Source organism: Heterocephalus glaber, unplaced genomic scaffold, assembly GCF_053883595.1.
Source record: "Heterocephalus glaber isolate CG9 unplaced genomic scaffold, H.glaber_assembly_v1.0 deba00000937, whole genome shotgun sequence".
NCBI classification, from domain to species: Eukaryota; Metazoa; Chordata; class Mammalia; order Rodentia; family Bathyergidae; genus Heterocephalus; species Heterocephalus glaber.
In genome coordinates this window covers 6,926,025-6,947,007 of record NW_028258173.1, presented here as the reverse complement: position 1 = coordinate 6,947,007, position 20,983 = coordinate 6,926,025, and the positions used below count along the sequence as shown (strand labels likewise).

Genomic DNA, 20,983 nt, shown 5'->3' with positions numbered 1-20,983 from the left:
GGACAGCAATGTGCCCTTACGGGCCAGGGGAAAAGAGAGCACACCGGAAGAGGCTTCAAGACCCAACATGGCGGCCACCTGGTGCTTGAGATGGACCTTGAGCAGAGTCGGAGCCCGGCTGCTTCGGCTGCCCGCACGCTGCCCTCGCCGGGCTGTGCACAAACAAGTAGACGGCACCGAGTTCCAGAGCATCTATAGTCTGGACAAGCTCTACCCGGAGTCCAAGGGCTCGGACACCGCCTGGAAGATCCCGGTGAGCCGGACAGAGGAAGGAAGGGGCGTTTCCTCCCGTTGCTGGGTGACGTCAGGAAGCCGGGGCCCCATTGGCCCGGCGTGGAGCTACGTGGGGGGTCGCCGTGGGCGGAACGCGACGTTTGTCGCGGGAGAGAGCTGGGATTGAAGGGATGTCGTGAGGCCTGTGTGGCTTTTGGTACTGGGGTATTGGGACAACCTGGTAGATAGGCTTCTTTCAATATCAGCAGCTTTCCTGCGTATTCCTGGTCCTCACCCCCCATACGCTTTTTTCAAGGGAAAATGTGGGCATTCTGGTCCTGCAAAGTGGACGGTAGAGGCCAGAGCCTGGCAAATTGCTACATTTGGAACGTTATACGGCCCGCTGCCTCTGCCAACCCCCAAAACGGGGGCGCTTCTTGTTCATTCCTTCAAGATACAGTTATTTAGCACTGTGTGCAGGCACTGCCTCGGGCCACAACGGGGGAGAGGAACCGTAATCCACCCCGTTCGTTCTATTGACCTTGCGTCTACAGGACTGGAGGAGAATATAGTGTTTATTCATTCATTCTACAAGTTTTTTGTTTTGTTTTGAAAACAGATTCTCTCGCCCTGCTTGGTGGCACATGCTTTTAATCCCAGCACTTGGGAGGTGGAGGCAGGAGTCCTGTGAGTTTAAGCAACATAGTGAGTTCAAGGCCAGCTTGAACTACATAGCAAGAGCCCATGTCAAAAAAGCCAAAGAAGGAAAAAAAGAAAAAGACAGGTTCTCTCTTTGTAACCAACCGAGGCTGGCCTAGAACTCATAATCTTTCTGCTTCAGCCTCTCCCCAGGTGCTGTGATTACATCTTGTGCCACCCATTTGACAAATGTCTTTTGGGAGTGAGTTTGTGTTCCTTATCCTAGGCATAGAGTATCCAAACCAAAACCAATGCTGTGAAGCTAGTAGTCTGCTGAAAGGAGACAGGCAACAATAAGTAATATAGAACCAGGTGTGGTGGTGCAAGTCTGTATCCCACCACTCAGGAGGCTGAGGCAGGAGGATTGCTGGGAGTTCGAGGTCAACCCGGGCTACAAAGTGAGTTCAGGGCCAACCTGACCTATAAATTGAGACCATACCTCAAAAAAAAAAAGTAATTTAGAATGTGTAAGATGGTACTTTAGAGAAAGTAAAGTCCAGAAATAAGGAGTGCTAGAACTAGAGTATAGTGTTGCAGTGTAGGGTGGTCTGGGACCCCCTACACCTCAGTGAGGAGGTGACATTCCTGTAAGGACCTGGAAGAAGCAAAACAGCTGTGAGGATATTGGGGAAACAAACGGCCAGGTAGAGGTCAGAGGAAACACCTGCAACCTCTTTAAGGCAGTAACATGCTGGACTGGTGTGGCTGCATGGGGCAGTCAGAGGAGGTGAAGCTAAAGAGGCAAGAGGTGGACAGAGAAAGGACTGTTTATAGAGAGGCTTACTGGCCTCTGACTTTGCCTCTGACTGCAGTGGGGAGCTATTGGAAGATTTCAGACAGAAAAATGGAATAATGCAACCTACTTTTACAAGGATCATTCTGTTTGTTTGTGACAAAGTCTCACTTATGTAGTTCAGGCTGGCCTTGAGTTCATGGCAGTCCTCCTGCCTCAGCCTCCAGAGTGCTGAGATTACAAGTATGAGTCACCATACCTGGTAGAATCACTCTTACGGAGCCTTACAGGGAGTAGCCTGGAGGACTGAAAGTGCAGGGCAGCAAGTTAGGAGATTGCAATAATACAGGACAGAGAGGATAAACAGGGTGGAAGCAATAGTTCTTGAAAATTGGTCAGATCTTAGACATATTTTGAGGGAAAACCTACAGGATTTGCTAATGGCTGGATATGAAAAAAATAAGAGAAAATTGAAGTCTAGGCTCTTGAACAATGGAAGGATAGAGTTGCCATTAATTAAAATGAGAGAGTGGGAAAAACATTCATTTGTTCATTCATTCAACAAAACTTTACTGTATACCACAGCCATAATTGTCAAACCGATGGGATCCTTGGTTCCTATAACTTCCACTCTAGTGAGAGGGGCTTTCAGTTAACAAGGATGGAAAACATCAAGTAGTAAGAAGTCATATTGTTACTGGGGACACTGCCAGAGGCTTGAAGCTGGGCCCCTACTATCTGGGTTCATTTGCCTGAGTACAGGAAAACCCATAAAAGTGGAAAAATGAAGACAGATATAGTCCATCCTTTCCTGAATGCACAGAAGCACATTAACTTATCGGAGGGGTAGGATAAAAGCCAGGAAAAGACTGTATATGTATTTGTCACCAGATAGGTCCAAGGAGGTCCTCCAAAGAGGATTTCTTTTTTTCCATACTGGAAATTGAACCCAGTGCCTTTGCACTGAGCTATGTCCCAGCCCTTTTATAAATTTTTTATTTTGAGATAAGGTCTTGCTAAGTCACTAAGTTTCTAAGGGGAGATGGGGACCTCAACTTGGCCCGCTGAACAGGTTCTTGACTTACATCATTGGCACAGGCCCACTTTTATGGATTCACTGAGGTGGGCCAGGGTCTGGTGAGTCACTATCTCAGCTGTGGTTTTGTAGCTCTTGAGGAATCCTCATACATAGGGTAATTGTTCCTGCTTGAGAGGTGATCTCACCAGGGGATGGGCTCCAGAACTCTGCTTTTCCTGGAATCCAAGGTAATTGTAGGTTTGGACACTTCTAGGCCTCACTTCGGAGAATCTGGAACTGGACATTGAAAGCTGGCAAGTGGGTGTCCCTACAAACTGAAGATGACTAGGGCTGGGGATTTAGCTCAGTGGTGCCGCTGCCTGCCTTGCAAGCACAAGGTTCTGAGTTCGATCCCCGATACAAAAAAAAAACAACTGAAGATGACTTCAGTCACTCTTCTCTTGGTGTCCTCAATTTTGAAGGGGGATGGGTAGATTAGGTAAATTTAGGACTAAAAAAACCTTGTAATACAGACACTCCTTAAGTGATTAGCATGGCTGTGTACAGAGCCTAGCAGGGATCTGGCCCAGAGTTTAAAGTAATAAGAGAGACAAAAAATTGAGTTTCCCTATCTCTTTTTTACCTACCTTTATTCTTCTATCCTGCCTCAGATTCAGCCAGGCTTTGGTCCACCTGTGGACCCAGAAAAATGTTGAAAGTCTGGTTCTATTGAAACTTCCTTGGCACCACAACTGGGGGGTGGCAGTTGTTGCTCTCAGCATGAGGAAGCTAGACAAATAGTTTAACTTGGGACCTTGCGCTTGGGAGGCAGGTGGCGGAACCACTGAGCTAAATCCCTAGCCCTAAAATCCTGATTTTTAAAGCTCCATTTCAGCTTCTCAGTTTCCATATAATGAATTGACCGAGATACTGTGCTAGTGAATACTTGAGGCTACTTCAGATTTCTAGTAAGGGAAGTCCCCTTAAGGAGACCTGAAGTTCAAGGCATATACATTAAGCCTCTAAAGGGTGACATCAAGTAGGAACTAGGTACATGGGATGAGTTGAGCAAAGAGGTTTGAGTCTGAGCCAGAAGGTAGGGAATTGTCAGCATAGTCTCTTAGGGAAAGAGGAGAGAGAGAGAAGAGGAAGGATTTCAGGAACACATCAGTGTTTAAAGGTTGCAGAGAGGGCCGGAGATATAGCTTAGTCCTTGAGCGTGTCCTTAGCATCCATAAGGCCCTGGGTTCAATCCCCAACACCAAAAATACTTAAATAAAAATAAAAGTTCCAGGGCTGGGGATTTAGCCCAGTGGTGCCGGTGCCTGCCTGCCTTGTGAGCGCAAGGTCCTGAGTTTGATTCCTAGTACCAAAAAAAATGTGCAGAGAACTGGCAAAGGAGAGTGAGAAAGAGCAAAATCTGGAGAAGGTAGCTCAGGAGGAAGGGGAAGATCAAGCTTCAGGCCTGTGGTCCTCAAAGCTGCAGAGAGATGAGTAGGGTGAGTATCTCACCTCCAAATAATTCTATGATAAGTGGAATAAAGGTAGACAGAGAAAGTACAGGCACATGGGCTGGGGATTTAGCTCAGTGGTTCCACCGCCTGCCTCACAAGCACAAGGACCTGAGTTCAATCCCCAGTACCAAAAAAAAAAAAGAAAGAAAGTACAGACGGGGCCAGGGATTTAGCTCAGTGGTTCTGCTGCCTGCCTTGAAAGTTCAAGGACACGAGTTCAATCCCTGGTACCAAAAAAAAAAAAAGAAAGAAAGAAAAGAAAAAAAGAAAGTACAGGCACAGATGATTTGAGCTTAGAGGGCCAGAAAAGCCTCCGAAGAGGCAGTGTTTACCAAGTTTAAGGCTAAAGAGCATTGATGTAGATCAGAATGCTCTGAGAGAGACACAGAGGGAAAAGGCCTGGGGTTGTTGCAGAATTCCAAGGGACAGGAGAGACCAAATGGGAGTCAGGAGGATTTATTTAAGGTATATACACCAGCTCAGCAGACTCTGTCCAAAATGGCTGAGCATTGAACAAAGAGAAGTTCCAGCTTTTATACATTTTGTCAAAAAGGGTGGTTTATCTAGTGATGTAGCAAGTGAGTTTACTGGAACAGGATAAGGGCAGACAGTTTTGTAACTTAGCCTTGAAAGAAGACAGTGTCTTTTGAATCATATGAGAACAGAGGGTCATAGACTTTGGTTACAGGACATAGCTATTAATTTTCTCTGTACCAGAACAAAGAGTTACAGCTGGGAGGGGCCACTGCCCAAGGCTGGGGAGGACTTGTTTTTAAGTCCTGCTTCAAGATGGCTAGTTCAATGTGACATGAACCCCCAGGGCAGATGGACCAGGCCCTGTTCAAGGCAGGCTGCCCACATGTGAGCCTCCTGTGGTCCTCCAAGTAACATGGTGGCCCACCAGACTCATTGCTCCAGGTTGGCAGAAGGTGTTGATTTTGGGGTCTTCCTGATCCCCCTGGGAAACCAGGCCTCTGAGGGTACCCAACACTTGCTAAGGCTCGGGCAGGAAAGGCTGGAGACGTCAGTTCTGTTGTCCTGGAGGAGAGTTTCTGTGATGGCGTCTCTGGAGGCTGGGCATGCTCTCTTGTCATTCTGTATGATGATCTTGCTGGGGACCTGAAAGTAGTAATGTATTACGTTTGCACTGTGGCTTTGTGCCATTTACTTTTTGTTGCTCTGGACCAGTTAGGAGTCACCTAGCAGCTAATACTTTGATACTGTGTGCATTACATTACAGGATGATGCAAAACAAGCCAGCAATGACATCCCTCTAGGTAAGTGATTTTATTTTATTAAAAACCAGTCATTTCTGGTTGGGAGTGTAGCTCAGTGGGGAGCACTTGCCTAGAATGTGTGGGACCCTGGGTTCTATACCCAGCAACACCACACACACACACACACACACACACACACGCACGCACAAGAAAAGAAAAAAATCAGTCTTATTCACTACCCCTCAAATGTTCCTTCCAGATTTCTTCAGCCCAATTAAAGTAACAAACCACCTCTGGGTGCGTAAAAGTGCACTTGTAGCATTGTTTAGAATACTAAATAAAAGCACAGTCATTCATGAAATATGACAAAGTGTGCCACACAAATGGAGAGCTGACATGTTTGTGACATGCAACAATCTTCACAATAGATATATTGATTGTTATGGGAAAAAAGAAATGTACAGAAGGGTATATTGGCTACTATTTGTGTTTCATGTGTGTGTCTGTCTGTCTGAAATTTATCTGTATATCAATATACATATATCTGTATCTATATTTGAAAAGATGTACAAAAACCTGTACAGTGACTGCGTTTGGGAGAAGAAGGAAAAGACAAACTTGGTGGCTGGGGGACATGAGTAGGACACTTCTCCGTGTAAACTTTGCATTAGAATTCTGTACCTGTCCGGCATCACAAGGCCTAACAGGTATGGCCTGAAAAGAAACAATGAGCCCTTTTTAGACTCAGAGAGTTATAAATTCCATAGACTGTGAAAGGGAGACTAGCTAAGGTACCAGCTCCCCATATCCATTGCTTAGCATGACACAGAAGCAGCGGGGCCAGAGATAGCCAGGTGCAGTGGCGCATGTCCGTAATCCCAACACTTGGAATCCTGAGACAGGAGGATCACAAGTCTGAGCCCAGCCTGGGCAACTTAGTGAAGCCCTGTCTCAAAATTAAAAATTTTGGGCCAGGGATTTAGCTCAGTGGCACCGCGCCTGCCTTGTAAGCACAAGGTCTTGAGTTTGATCCCCAGTACTGAGAAAAAAGAAACAAACAAACCAAAAAACCCCATAAAAACAAAAAAGAGCCCAGAGACTGCAGTGGCTGTGGCTGCAGATCTGAGGCTATGCTGTAATGAGGAAGTTCTGTAGGTTGCTGGCCTTCCCCAGAGGTGCGTGTGGAGGTAAGAGGCAGAAAGCTTCCTGTCACTCACATCTGAACTGGAGGCAGAGGAGTGTTTCTTGGCAGCCTTGCTGGGGGCTTCTGCAGCACCTGAGTGGGTGTGGTCTTAAGCAGCTCCTCCCCAGCAAGCAATCAGACCCAGTCCTGCCCCACTGGAGCTTCCAGGCCAGGGGGTTCCACATCTGCCACACTGTGAAGTACATTAAATGAAGTCTGTCCTTTAGTTTGAGCTTTTAGCAGAGTCCTTGCTTTATAACAAACTGCTAAAAGCTTGGGCAGAAAGAATGTGTGGACTAGAAGCAAACAGCCATGTCATGATTTTGCTTCCTCTGCTGTCAGGGTGACCTCGGGGAAGTCACTTGCTCAGTTTTGACATCTGTAAATAATCTCCAGTGTTACAGATCTGAGTGTGTGTGTGTGTGTGTGTGATTGAAGGACAGATGTGTAATAGAGATGTTGATGGTAAATTAGTAGTTGCACATTTGGCTGTAGCATCACTGTTCGTGTGTGTCTGCGTGTTCTTCTGTTTTACAGATCGCTTGATGATATCTTATTGTCGGAGTAGTGGTCCTGGTGGACAGAATGTTAACAAAGGTATAGGCTTGTTGGTATTTTCTTTTGCTTTAAACCTTGGCTGGGAGCTGGGCTTGAGGGATCTGTGTAGATGCTCATGTGGAATAAAGGGATCTTTCAGCAGCATATTAAATACTGCCAGCTCATAATAATCCTCTTTATTCTTCTGAATGTGGTCTGATTGTCAGGCTCTCAGCTGTGGGTTGCTAAGGCTAGAACTGGCTTGTGAGGCTAAACAAAGAGAACTCACAGTGTGAGCCAGCAGCCAGCTCCAAGAACAGGTCTCCTTCATTCTCACGGAACTCATTCCCCACATTTTTCTTAGAACCCAGTAAAACTGTAAGGGAAGCACTGGACATTTGGTTACCCGAAGTCTCTTTTGTCCCAGAGAGCCTCATTGTCTTTGCAGGCCTGTGGTCAGAACACCCATGGCTAGGTGTCTGGCCTCCTTGTGTGTCAGGATGGTCACTGGTCCCCTGGGTGCCGCACCTTGCTGAGCACCTCAGTGACCTGTGCTCTCTCCTTCCATTCTCAGTGAATTCAAAGGCTGAAGTCAGGTTCCATTTGGCAACCGCCGACTGGATTGCAGAGCCCGTGCGGCAGAAGATTGCCCTCATGGTAACCACCTGCCTCCCTTCTTTCCCTACAGATTCCTCAGAGGCTTTTAAACCTGTATTCTGTGGGACTAAACTTTTTCCTTTGTTCTCTGCAGCATAAAAATAAGATCAACAAGTCAGGAGAGTTGATTCTCACCTCTGAAAGCAGCCGCTACCAGTTCCGGAATCTGGCAGATTGCTTACAGAAAATTCGGGACATGATTGCTGAGGCCAGTCAGGTGCCCAAGGAGCCATCCAAAGAAGATGCTCGGCTATACAGGCTCAGGTAGGAGAAAATGCCCTGGGCTGTCAGAGACTGATCCAGGCAGAAGTAGTCTGCACAGCTGAGAAAGGAGGCTGGACAGAGCCTGAGAGCTCCCGAAGGCAGGAGGGAGAGCTGCAGGAAAGCAGATACCTTGCCCTGACAGGTGCCCATCTGGCACCTGCTGCCTGGGCTACCAGCTTCCCGCTCTGCCTCTTGCTGCTCTCACCACTTTGAAAAGCACTGATTGGGCATCTGGGTCTCATTGGAGTCTTTCTGCTTTCAGGATAGAAAACATGAATCGGGAAAGGCTGAGACAGAAGAGAATAAATTCTGCTATAAAGACAAGCAGGAGGGAGGATATGGACTGAAATCACCCTATGCGGCTGGCAAGGACCACAGTTCAGGGCATCATGGTGGAGCCGAAACATAACACCATGAGATTTCTTTTTCATTTTTATTTTTGCTGTTTATGCTTGTCTATAACATAGGAACCTTCCCAAAAATATTCATTTGGAATGAATGCTGCAGGTCTTCATAGGTGACCACCATATTGTCAAATCAGAGTTATCCATTGAATGTATTGTTTTATGCAGTAAACTTCTAAGCACAATAGACTTGCTTTTCATTCAGAATGGCTCAAAACTGCTACCTTTTCTCAGTTCAAATTTGCCCCACAGGTACTGCCTCAGTGCTGACTGTGTCACAGCCTGAGGGAGGACAGAGGGATCTGGGTCTGCTCTCAGATGCACACAGGCAGGTGGGTGGGCTGAGACAGGTAAGCATGCATTTGAGCTGGGCCTTCATCTTAATTACTTTTCTTGTTGCTGAGACAAAATACCCTACACCCAAAGTTAAAGGAGGAAAATTTAATTGTAGCTCACGGTTTGTGAGGTTTCAGTCCATAGTCAGTGGTTGGAAGGCAGGGTGGCATAGCAGAGGGGCATTGCAGAGGAGAAACAGTTCATGGCAGGCAGAAGGCAGCAAAGTAATAAAGCAGCAGCAGAAGCACAGCCTGCCTCTCCTTTTTAACTCTTCTAGGTTACCCACCTTTTGTGTGGTGCCACACACATCCAGAGTGGGCCTCCTCATTACCCATACCCAATTGCTAAATCAATCAGTAGACTAGTTTAGTAATCCCAGCATCACACACCCTAGATCCAGCCACTTCTGAAAAGCCCCCCTAGTCTACAGCCACACCGCCCTGAACACACCCCATCTCAGTTGAAAAGCCCCACCTGTGACCGCAGGAGGCTTTGGGGTGACATCTAGATACAAGCCATAACGGCCTTGGAAAACGTCTGGGATTTTAACCAATGTGAATGCAGAAGACAGAGGCTGGGACATGGGAGGTGATAAAGTCCCTGGCACTGAAGAGCAGGGGACTTGGAGGTAGATGGGCCTTGGATTAAAGGATGGGGTTTGGACTTTACACAATGTAGATAATAGGGGGCCATTGAGGATTTGAGCAGGAAGGAGTATTGTTTCAAGTGTACACTAGGCAGTGCGCCATAGAGGTCGAGTGAGCTGGCACAGGGTTTTGAGGTTGTTTTGTATTGTTTTTTGATATTGGGGATTGAACCTGGGCATTCACAATGCACTACATTCCCTGCCCCCCCCTTTTGGAGACAGAGTCTCTGTATCAGTGCTCACTAGAGAAACATTTAATATACAATATACATATAAATATATAAGGGTTTACAAACCTGGGTTACACTGGCTGCCTGCAGAGTCAGGTGTGGAAGAGTGCAAAAGAGCTGTCTGTGTGCTGGAGAGCCGAAGGACCCCTTCAAAGGCCTGGAGCTCACTCTAGTATCCCATGCACATCCAAATTAGGAGGCCAAAGAGTCCAAAAGGGAAGGCAGAAAAGTCTGAGCTGGAAGCTAGGAGATGCTGTCCTGACGGCAAAGACAGTAAAGACCGGAGCGCCTCCAAAGAAACCGAAGTGAGCCTTCCTTCTTCGTTCCTCTTTTCATTCCATTCAGGCTATGAGCCTATTGGTTGGTGCCACTCATACCCAGGATGGTTCTTCTGTCTTCAGTTAATCCGTTCAGCCACACACAGACAGACACTGAGCCACTGAGCTTTTCTTACTCAAGCTGATGTAGCAGTTGACTGTCACAGTCTCCCTAAGTCACTAAATTGCCCAAACTGGCCTCAAATTTATAGTCCTGTTTCAACCTCCCAGAGTGCTGGGATTACAGCCTTTATGTCAGCTTTATGTTTGGCTTTATTGAGCCTTTATGTCTGGCTCAGGAAAGTAATTTTGTAGCCCTTTTGGTGTGGGAACAGGCACTCAGGCCAGCATAACATTCGTAGATTGCTCTGGTATAGATGAACTTCTTAGACTATTCTATGTTATTTTTATCTGGTTTTTTATTTGATAATTACAGCATAGTAGTGTCCAAATGTCAAATAATAAACTGTAGTAGTATGTTCACTAGAGTAAGGACCTTATCATTCACTGGAGTCGAGACAAGGGGAGAAAGTCATTTATAAGTGACTTTGGCAAAATAGAAGATGTGGAAGACAGGCTCCCTGTCTGGAAGGACTCAGAGTCTAGGAGGAGGCCGCAGCTCACAGGCAGGAAGTGCACCATGCATTATTAGTTCATTCAGTAATTTAGGCAACACTCACTGAATGCCAGGCACTGGGTAATGAAGTGAGGACTCGACACTGCACTACACCAAGCCCATCCTTGCAGAGAACTGACATTCCATCGAGTGATGATAAAAACTGAGAAGAAAAAACAGGTTCCTGTTACAGGAGCATGACCTAAAGTGTAGTAAATGACATGAGACTGCAGGAGGCAAAGGAGTAGCTAGTCCAGATGGAGGGTCAAAGATGTACTTGACATTCTTTTTTCTTTTTTGGTGCCGGGAATCAAACTCAGGACCTTGCGGTTGCGAGGCAGGCACCAGAACCACTGAGCTAAATCTCCAGCCCTGTGCTTGACATTCTTGCAATGGGCCCCAAGGAGGGGAGGATCTGGCCAGCTTAGCAAGACAAAGGTATGTCACTTGGAGGTACCAGAGGGACCAAGGGCAAGGCTGGAACAGTAGGGGCAACTCCTAGGCTTTCCTGTGGCTGGTTCTGGGCCCCTTCATCTGGGAGGAGTGAGGGGGGAGGAAGGGGCACAAGGTCAAGCTATATCGTTCAGGCTGGTCTTGAACTCACAGGGATCCTCCTGCCTCAGCCTCCCAAGTACTGGGATTACAGGCCTGCGACACCACGCCAAGACATTTAGATTTTACTCTTAACAGAGGCTGTTAGGGGATGACTGTCCTGCTCATGACAGGACGAGGAAAGACTGCAGAGAAGTAGACAAGGGTTGGCCAACTGACCCGTATGAGCAGGGAGGGACCCAACCAGGAACTGGGGCAGAGACAACAGTGATGGAGAGAAAATTCAAGATACTGAAGGATTATGGCGTTGAATATTTGGTCTGTGTGTGACTGGAGGACGCCGTACACTGGGCAAAGTCACTAAGGAGTGGAAGGCTTGGGGCTGGCTGGCTTCATCAGCTCTGCTACAGGAGTTTACTGTGTGGAGCTGGGGAGAGGCGCGAGCCACAAAGGGGGAAAAGAGCCCCGGAAGGGGAGGCAAGCTCAGCGCTGGGAGATCCATCCGCCACCCAGCACCAGGAGACACGTCGAGTTTTGGAAATGCTTGGGCGAATCCAGCACTGAGGCAAGGAGAACCACAGGAACTGCTACACTGGCAGCAGAGGGAAAGCAGAGGCTGAGTCCCCCTGAGTTGACCCTGGAGCACAAGGCCGACCTGGGAGCCCCTCAGAAGACACTGGTGGCAGGTAAGACACCTGGTGGCAGCTGAAGGCACCAGAAAAGCACCCAGATACACAGGGAGATCAAGAGAAAAGAAAGGGGCAGGGAACAGAGTGGAGCCCACCCTATAAAAAAGGGCAAAAGAATGAACCCTGGGGAATCTCCAAGACACGGTGCTGAGGAAAAGAAGGCAGACTTCACAAAAGACTGGTTCCACTTAGTGAGAATCAGACAAAACCACTTGGTGATAAAAATAGTGAACGGTCCGCAAGGGGGAGGTGGCTATCGACTGGGGGAGCTATAGGAGCCTCCTGTGCCCATGTTGTGTATTTGATGGAAGGGCAGTGTCCCAGCTCAAACGCGGGGACGAGCGCATCGCTGCCACCTTGAGACCTGCAGTTACTGCCTGTGTGTCCCTACCTGACAGCCACGAACTTAAGGCAGCAGGCCCGAGCCACGCGAGCTAAATCCTCCCTTCCTGCTGCTTTACGGGGGAGAAAAGACCACTTGTTCCGAGAGAAGCAGAGAGGAATGTCTCGAAGTCACCCTTCGAGGTCTCAAGTCAGGCACAACTGGACCTGAAAGATGTCCTCGGCTGCAGCTTCTGCTTTTACATTTTTCAGACATGTGTGGATTTTAATGATGGAGTTTAAACGTCCAACCCTTTAAAAATGTGTTTATTTTTATAAAACAAAAGAACGTACAATATATATTATATGCCTAAGGTATGGGAGAATTAAACTCTAAATTTAAAGGAAAAAATATTACAGTGAAATGTATATGTATTTTTATTATTATGGCTGGATTTGTGCATTCTCTTATGATGGGAAGGGTTTTCAGTGTTAAAGTTTCAACTATTCGTGGTTGCTATTTATTTGTACTCCTCCACTTTCTACACTACTTTTTCCTAAAATTCTTGGCTCTCCTTCTGGTTCTTGGAGGTGGACAAAAAGCCCCAGGGCGGTGGGCAGAAAGTGCCTGCGAACTTTGGTGCTCAGCGTCCGTGGTGCGGATCCAGGCGTCCTCCAGGGGCTCCCGGGCTCCATGCTGCGTAGGGCAGGGCCGGAGCTGGCGCTGGGTCCCGCTGTGAGTGTGGTCGGTTCCCCGCCCGGCAGGCGCTTGGCACTGCGGCCACCGGCGCAGCGCCCACGAACGCGCACTTCGCGGACCCGACCATCCGAGACCGGGCTGCACTACCCATTAAAGGAATAGAGGTGGCAGAAGCGAGCCGCAGGCCCCAGTGGCCTAATGGATAAGGCACTGGCCTCCTAAGCCAGGGATTGTGGGTTCGAGTCCCACCTGGGGTAAGGGCTTTGTTTTTTTGGTTACTCCCACTGTGGGACTCAAGAATAGACCCCGGCCTTCGATTGCACTCACAGTGCACGGTGGGGGTGCCGTTGGGGGAGGTTCTGGGGGGTTGAGGAAGTCCCCTGGCGCCTCCGCTTGGAGAACCTTTCATGTAGGGAAAAGCACAGCTGAGTAGGTTCGCAGCTTCCGCCTGCGCAGCCCCAAAGGTTTTTGCACAGCTCCTAGGTAGACAATGGGTTACGACTTCAGTGGAATCTTTAGGACGCACAGGGTTCCCAGGACGCCACCGCTGCGGCTGGCGAGGCGGTCCCGGAGCCCAAGACAAGACTCCAGGGATAAAAGACACTTGGATGGGAGACGGGGGACGCAGGCGGCAAGTGCTCCGCAGAGGCTTGGGCACTAGCAGGGCACAAAAAGAGCCCAGTACAGCGGACCCGCGTCACCCCAGGTGGGACTCGAACCCACAATCCCTGGCTTAGGAGGCCAGTGCCTTATCCATTAGGCCACTGGGGCGCGATAAAAGATCGCATTCACGTGGCCGGTGCAAGCGCGCGCCAGGACACGTGCGCAAGTCCTCGGCGCAGTCGTCGCGCTCTGGCCAACCGAAGGGCCACGGGCGGGCGCCGCGTCTCCAACCGGCTCCGCGAAGAGCCTCCACTCGGGACGGCTAGGCCAGCAGAGCGCTGCAACGCGAGGCGAGAAGGCGAGAGGGAGAGGGAGGGCCACAAACGACCCGGTAGGGTGGCGGAGCGTCCGGCGCCATGCAGTGCTGCTCATCCAAAAGTTAACCGACCGCGAAGGGACTGGAACTCTCAATCTTCTGATCCGAAGTCAGACGTCTTATCCACTAGGCCACGTGGCCCCACCAATTAAAGGGGGGTTCGCACAGTTAGGTCCGAGTGTCGCCCCGTCCCGCTGCGTAAGTGTCGATGCCGGCTACTCAGGCTGGAGCGGACGCCGTTGCTGCTGGGAGTCACTAGCACCGTGCAGCCACCAGTACAATAGCCCTTCCGGTCCCAAATAGGTATCCTGGAAAAGAGAAGTCACTGAGGAGACCGCGTGGCCTAATGGATAAGGCGTCTGACTTCGGATCAGAAGATTGAGGGTTCGAGTCCCTTCGTGGTCGAAACGTTTTAATCCCGATGATTGCCCTACACCAGATGAGAATCGCTGCCCTTGTTTTAGATGTAGAAAGGCCACCAGACCCCTGTGGATCTCCATCCAGAAGAGCTGGAGATTCGGAGTCGGAAAAGGCATTAAGGCTAGATGCTTTCGTATATGACATCAGTACGGAGCCCGCGGCGTCACATTTTAAGAGACATGTGATCGCACTGGCTTGTGTTAAGCCCCAGTGGCCTAATGGATAAGGCACTGGCCTCCTAAGCCAGGGATTGTGGGTTCGAGTCCCATCTGGGGTGAGTTGGCTCTTGCTTTTCGTTGTTTTTTCTTTTCTCTTTTTTTTTTTTTTTTTTTTGCGACAGTGTCTCTATTTATAGTTTATGAAATGGGCACAAGGCTCTGCGAGCTGTGTATTATGTGTGTCCATCACTATGTCAACCACCAAGGTCCTTTAGTAACAATGTTTACTTTTTTTTTTTTTTTTTTTGGTACCGGGGATCAAACTCAGGTCTTTGCGCTTGCGAGTCAGGCAGCAGAACCACTGAGCTAAATCGCCGGCCCAACAATGTTTACTTTTTAGCTCAGTGGTTCCGGTTCCTGCCTCGCAAACGCAACGTTCTGAATGCGATCCCCGGTACCAAAAAAAAAAAAAAAAGTACTCTTGGCCAGAGTTAATTTTTTTTTAACTTGACTATCTTAACTTCTGAGGAGCTATGAGCGGGCTTTTCTGGGGAAAGACTTTTCCCATCAGTTGAAATATTTGGGAGATACGCTACATGGAGAAACGAGGTATTGTTTCATCAGATTCTCCTAAGTCCCTGATTCAAAACCGTTTAAAAGCTACTGTACCTCGTACTTTTGTGAAAGAAACAATGAAACCAGAAAGCAGACTCCTCCTCTTCCTTCTCCTGGGCCAGTCAGAATTCCCTCCACCCCAGTCAACAAATTGGATGGCTGTTACTTGTAAACTACCTGTGGCTTCTAAGCCTTGCCACTTGGTGGCAGCAGCGTATTCCTAGCCTGGATCACAGGAGTCGCTGGGTCTTTGTGAAGGTCCAGATGCAGTTCCACCAAACCATCCTGTAGGCCTGCACCAATGGAACCCACATTCCAGTGAGAGAGGACAGTAAGTGAGGAAACTAATAAGACAATTTCAAGTATAGAAGTAATGGGAGCCTATTAATTACATAGAGAAGGGACATTTGGTCCAGCCTTATGGGGAGGCCCTAGCCACATAAAAAGAAGAGGCTTCTGAGTAGAAGAGTGATTGACAATCTTGTCATCCTCAGAAGACCTGTTCAGGGGTCTTGATACCCCATCTACCTCAGGTTTATATGGGGAGTAAATGAGAAATATTTATGTAAAGCGATTAGGACATTATCGGGTAACTTGTGATCATCTTTTTTGGTTGTTGGCGGTGCTGAGGATCGAACCCAGGGCTTCCCAAATGCGAAGCACATGTTGAGGTACTGAGCTACTCCCCCGGTCCCTCGTCATCATTTACTAAAATGCTGTCTGTCCCATTAAGGTTTATGTACAATCCCCTAAAGGTTCACATTTTGTATTTCTTCTCTTCCATTCATAATGAATCTTTACAAACATTTCTAAGTGCCAAGCACATGGCTAGATCTTGGGGAACATGAATATGGCTCACAGCACTATACTTGCTGTGGTAACTGGCATCTGAAAATGGAACTTTAAAAATTCGATTCTTTTGTTTTTTGTTTGTAGAGATGAGCAACTTCTCCAGACTTCCTCCTGCCGAGCCAGCACACCCTCCTCTCTTCAGCCCAAAGCAGTGACAGAACATGCAGATGCCAGCCCCAGGAGGCAGTAACCCAGTTTCTTTTCCAGAAGAAAGGGGAGGATAAACAACTGAAGGTGGCTGTAAGCCATGGAGCTCTCTGTGCCCCCCCACCCTGTTCCTCATCTAAGACCTTTGCCCACCTGCACAAGGTGAGATGGTGATTTGAGGCAAATGGCCCCCTCCATCTGATAGCTTTGAATAAATCATTTTTCCTTTTTACCAACATAAATGGCCTCCTTTGATTTGGTCAGGGGTGAGCAAATGAACTTGAGTGTGTGACAAAGTGGCCTGTAATACTGACACTCAACAAAGAATGTTCTAGAGCAATGGTGGTGAACCTATGGCACATGTGCCGCAGCAGGGCCGCAGAGCCCTTTCTGTCATCAAGCAAGCCAACTCACCCCAGCAGCCGAGCATCGGATAACAGTTGCTGTTGTTTTTTTCTAAACTAAAACCTCAAGATTCAGATTTAATTGCAGTGTTGGCACTTTGCAATAAATAAGTGGCTTTTGGGTTGCAGTTTGGGCACACGGTCTCTAAAAGGTTTGCCATCACTGTTCTAGAATCTTCCAGGTCTTTCTGATGTTCTAGTGGAAATAGGAATTGCAAATGCCCGATGGTGGGGTCTGAGGTATGGTTGGCAATTCACTGTGGCTGTCAGTGGGATGAGAACACCACTGAGATGTGAGCAGTGGAACCCAGGGCAGTTAAATAACCATTTTGCTTTCTGAAAGCACCTCTTGGCAACAGTCTGAATAATGGATTGGAAGTGAGTGACAGTAGAGGCAGGGAGATCACTTAGGGGAAAATGAGATGGTTTGAGGTGGAAATTACCAAGGTCTAGACAGAGGGGACCACAGTGGCGCCAGAGGAGGGCCGTAACAGGACCTGTGCAGGAAGTGGACTCTGTAGGACTTGGTACTCAGCTGAGGAGGGAGGAGGGAGGAACGGGAGAAGTGATGCCCTAGGATTCTGGAGTGGTGGTGTCATAGCCCTGGACAGGTAGGGAAGGAGCAGAGTTCAACACCAGTTACCTAAAGTCTGATATGCCTGTGGGGTCTCCAAGTAACTGGTTTATTTCTCCTGAAATCTATCCATTTTTTTGCTCCGGTTTCTTCTTTGGTAATCTGCTAGAAAAACCCTTCAGCCTAATGATACACATATTCACCTATCATTTTTTGTCGTTTGCTGTGACTTTTAGCATTTAAATCTGTAGCTGGAATTTATTTTGATTTTAGTGTAAAGGAAAGATGTTTTTATTGTTTGGGTTTTTTTTGGTACCAGGGATCGAACTTGGGACGCAGGCGTGGAACCACTGAGCTAAATCCCCGGCCCTGTTTTTATTGTTTTACAAACATTTAAACATTTAGATCAGTCAGTTCCTTCAGTGAGTCAAAGTGCTGCTTGGATTACATAAATACTTATGTGCATACAGCCCTCCGTGCAATGAGCTGTTTCTATTCCATTCTGTTCTCTTGATCTAATTATGTCTAGCTTTTAATGTTTAATGTATGACAGTACTAATTTATCTTTCGACTTTATTTTTCCACTGTTTCTTTGATTATCCTTTTTTTCCTTTGCAATATCTTTTGATTTTTCCGTCATCAGGTTGTATTGAATAATAAAATGTTCTTATATTTTTCTTTTTTTTTTTTTGGTACAGGATCGAACTCAGGTCCTTGCACTTGTGCAGCAGGCAGCGAAACCACTGAGCTAAATCCCCGGCCTAAAATGTTCTTATATTAACAACAGAATTTAATGTCATGAATTTCCCTATTGTTTTGATGTGAAATCTTCATATTTTTATTTTTGCAAGTATCATGTAGTTACATACTTGATTTCTCTGGGATTTAGGAGAGGAATTTTGATTTTCAAGTGGCTGGGTTTTATTGTTTTGTGTTATTGTTTTCCATACTGTGGCTATTATTGGTTTTATGTAATATTTTCACTGAGATCAGTCAATGTATGTTTATTTTATATTATCAATTTCCATGTTCTGTTTGTATAATATAGTTTAGTATAAAAGCTAGTAAATTAGCCTATTTGTAGCAGTCTGCTAGTGTCTCATTTGTTTTGCAAGGATGTCAAAGACTGAAATGTATGTTAAAATAGTTACAACAAATATATTCTGCAATTTCTTTGTAATTTTTTGACTTTATATATTTTAATGCTATTTTTTCCATGCATAAATATCCAATTATTTCTCTTGTGTAAATGGCTCCCTTTATTTTTTAAGAATTGCATTTGAATCATTTTGTTTTTGTCTTGAGTTCTTCTTTACTAGTAAGATCAAAACTCATTTATCCATCCTTTACAAACTGTTTTATTATGAAAATTTCAAATATACAAAGATGTTGGATAATAAATGAATCCCTCTATATCCACCACCTAGACTCATCAAGATTATGTTGCACTGATTCCTTTAATCTTTTTCTTCTGAAATGTTTTTGGGTTCTTTTTGTTGTTTTGTTTTGTTTTTGAGACAGAGTCTTGCTCTGTACCCCAGGCTGGCCTCAAACCTCACAGTGCTCCTCCTGCCTCAGTCTCCGGAGTGCTGGATTACAGACATGTGCCACCATGCCTAGCCTCTTCTGAAATGTTTTAAAGCAAATCCCAGACATTGTTTCATCCCTACCTATGTCAATATGGGTATTTCTTTAGAAAACCACAATGTCTTCCCGCCTGCCTTCTATCTTCTCTTTCTTTTCTCTTTTCCTTCCCTCCCTTCCCCTCCCTCTTCTTTCTCTCTCTTTGGTCCTTTCATTTTCTCTCTCTCCTTCCCTCCCTCCTTCCCCTCCTTCCTTCCTGCCTTCATTTTTGTGACGCTGGAGATCACACCCAGGCCCTCAAGCATGCTGTGCTACACAAGGACTCTACCACTGAGCCACAGCCATCCACAGCCATTATTATATTCACAGGATGATGGTAATCCCTTGGTATGCTCAGATACCTGCCCCATGTTCGTGTATTGCCATTGTCTCAAGGATATCTTCTCAGTGAATTGGTACAATTCCAGATCCAAATCAGGCCAACAAGCAGCCTTTCCATGCTGGGTCTCTTCCTTTCTTATAACCTGATGCTGCCTTCCCTTCCTCACACTATTAATTTATTGGAAAACAAAAGGTCAGTTTTCCTGTAAAATATCCCACAGTTTAGATTTATCTGTTTATTTCTTCATGGTGCCATTTAACCTGTTCCTCATAGATATTTCCACTAAATTGGAATCTAGTTTTCAAAATAGTGGTTTTTCCAATGTAATTTTTTCCTACATTTATTGGCTGGAATAGTTTGTAAAGAACGTCCTCTTTTCAATTTGTGCTATTTGTTTATCTTTAAATACTTGTTTAAAGGCCTGAAAAATGCTTGTTTTTTCCTTCAATGCCAGTTTAGAGTAATAAGTTAGTATCCCTGATGTATCCAACCAAACCAAGGATGGTCAGTTTACACTCAGATTTGGGTTCTCCAGTTTAAATTGTACTTAATATAGGGGGCCCTTACTGACTCAATCATCAGTTATGTTTGGTTATTTTTCGGTTTTGTTTTTAGTTTAGTTTTGTATTTTTGGTACCAGAGATCAAACTTAGGACCTTGCACTTGCGAGGCAGGCAGCGGCACAACTGAGCTAAATCCCCAGCCCTTGTTTTAGTTTTTTGCGACAGGGCCTCACTGTGTAGTCCAGGCTGGCCTTGAACCTGTGGGAATCTTCCTGCCTCAAGTCTCTTGAGTGCTGGAATTACAGGGAAGCACCACTGGACCAGACTGTTCGGTTCTGTTTATGCTATTTTTGTTTTCACCTAACTTTGTAACTTCGCTAGAATGTATTTTCCCTCTTAAATCATAATCCTATTTTACTTCTGATTAACTATTTTTTCAAATGTAAAATTAGGGAACAAGCAGGGTTTTGGGGGGTTTTTTTGGCATCAGAGATCGAACTTGGGACCTTGCGCATGCGCGGCAGGCACCAGAACCACTGAGCTAAATCCCCGGCCCAAATGTAAAATTAGGGGATGGCGATGTTACTTAGTAGTAGGGTGTGAGTGTAGTATGTGTGAAACACTGGGTTTGACCCCCAGAACCAAAAAAATAACTCAATGTAAAAAATTAATGCATGTGCAATTCAATAATGCCGTATAATCTAAGACAGCATAAAATAAAAAAGTAAAAGCACTCCAGCCCTATCCACATGCCTTTGACTGAGAGTCTGAACCCAGGCAGTTACTGTTGTGTTACATGAAATCCTCCCATGGCTCCCTCAGGAGCTTTCTTTGATCAGCATGAGTTCCAACCATGCTCCAAATGTAAACTGGATTTATTTCAGTTTCCATATTTTCGTTTGGCTGTCATCTGAATCCTCAGATCCTGGGCTGGATGGCTCGGTGCCAGTCCAGCTGTCTGGGGGGCAGAGGGTATGTAGCACTCATTTTTTGTCTTGGACATTAAAGGCGCAGCCACCATTGAACACTCCATCCAATGTGACTGTGACTAAAGGAGCTTGAGCCACAACAGCCCCCGCCTTACTACCTCCCATCTTCAGCCAGTCTCCACCCTACAAATTAGGAGGGATGACCCCAGTCTCTGCTGGCCTACGTTACCGTAGCACTGACTTCGCAGTTATCAGCCACCATTGCTCCTCTCCAATAAAGTCCATCTGTAGTATTCGCAGAAATACCCGGTTTGGCTTTTTAGTTTTTGTTTTGTTTTTGAAGTGCCAGTTTTTGACCTGTGTGCTACCCTTCCATATGCACATTTTTCCTACAGGATTTAAGCCAGACTAAGTCAGATGGCTTTGCTTAGGTATCTAGAAACTTCCCAGATTGTCTTACTGCTCTTTACAATCCTAATGTTTTTAAATGAGATAATTAAAGTCCTGAAACAGTAAACAATTAGCGTAAAATCAGCATGGTAGGCATACCAGCTCTTCTGACTTCAAGGGCAACTCTTCACACCACCATC

The 20,983-nt window shown here is 46.5% G+C and overlaps 1 protein-coding gene, 1 long non-coding RNA gene and 4 other non-coding genes across 8 annotated transcripts; 5 read left to right on the top strand and 1 right to left on the bottom strand.

The window, feature by feature from the left end:
• The first annotated feature begins 19 nt into the window (after positions 1-19).
• Mrpl58 (mitochondrial ribosomal protein L58) lies at positions 20-8,626 on the top strand. The gene is made up of 6 exons (XM_004860627.4): positions 20-253; positions 5,418-5,454; positions 7,115-7,174; positions 7,689-7,771; positions 7,866-8,035; positions 8,298-8,626. Exons 1-6 carry the CDS (start codon positions 68-70, stop codon positions 8,380-8,382), a joined length of 621 nt encoding a protein of 206 aa, XP_004860684.2. The 5' UTR covers positions 20-67; the 3' UTR covers positions 8,383-8,626.
• Positions 8,627-13,030: 4,404 nt separating this feature from the next.
• On the top strand, positions 13,031-13,103 carry Trnar-ccu (transfer RNA arginine (anticodon CCU)). Its single transcript has one exon. It is a non-coding gene; the product is annotated as a tRNA-Arg (tRNA).
• Positions 13,104-13,544: 441 nt separating this feature from the next.
• Trnar-ccu (transfer RNA arginine (anticodon CCU)) lies at positions 13,545-13,617 on the bottom strand. The gene has a single exon. It is a non-coding gene; the product is annotated as a tRNA-Arg (tRNA).
• LOC110345097 (uncharacterized) lies at positions 13,599-16,249 on the top strand. 3 transcript variants are annotated; one of them, XR_015450264.1, is made up of 2 exons: positions 13,599-13,807; positions 15,955-16,249. It is a non-coding gene; the product is annotated as an uncharacterized LOC110345097 (long non-coding RNA). The 3 variants fall into 3 exon arrangements; XR_002388183.2 differs by having other exon boundaries at positions 13,599-13,840; XR_002388179.2 differs by lacking the exon at positions 13,599-13,807 and adding an exon at positions 14,034-14,519.
• Positions 14,158-14,230, top strand: Trnar-ucg (transfer RNA arginine (anticodon UCG)). Its single transcript has one exon. It is a non-coding gene; the product is annotated as a tRNA-Arg (tRNA).
• On the top strand, positions 14,450-14,522 carry Trnar-ccu (transfer RNA arginine (anticodon CCU)). Its single transcript has one exon. It is a non-coding gene; the product is annotated as a tRNA-Arg (tRNA).
• Positions 16,250-20,983: the final 4,734 nt, after the last annotated feature.

Bases quoted from the DNA above. Each gene is read 5' to 3' on its own strand.
- Mrpl58 (XM_004860627.4), top strand. From the start codon at position 68: ATGGCGGCCACCTGGTGCTTGAGATGGACCTTGAGCAGAGTCGGAGCC. The intron at 5,455-7,114 runs GTAAGTGATTTT...TCTGTTTTACAG, and splicing joins CAGCAATGACATCCCTCTAG to ATCGCTTGATGATATCTTAT. The intron at 8,036-8,297 runs GTAGGAGAAAAT...TTCTGCTTTCAG, and splicing joins GCTCGGCTATACAGGCTCAG to GATAGAAAACATGAATCGGG.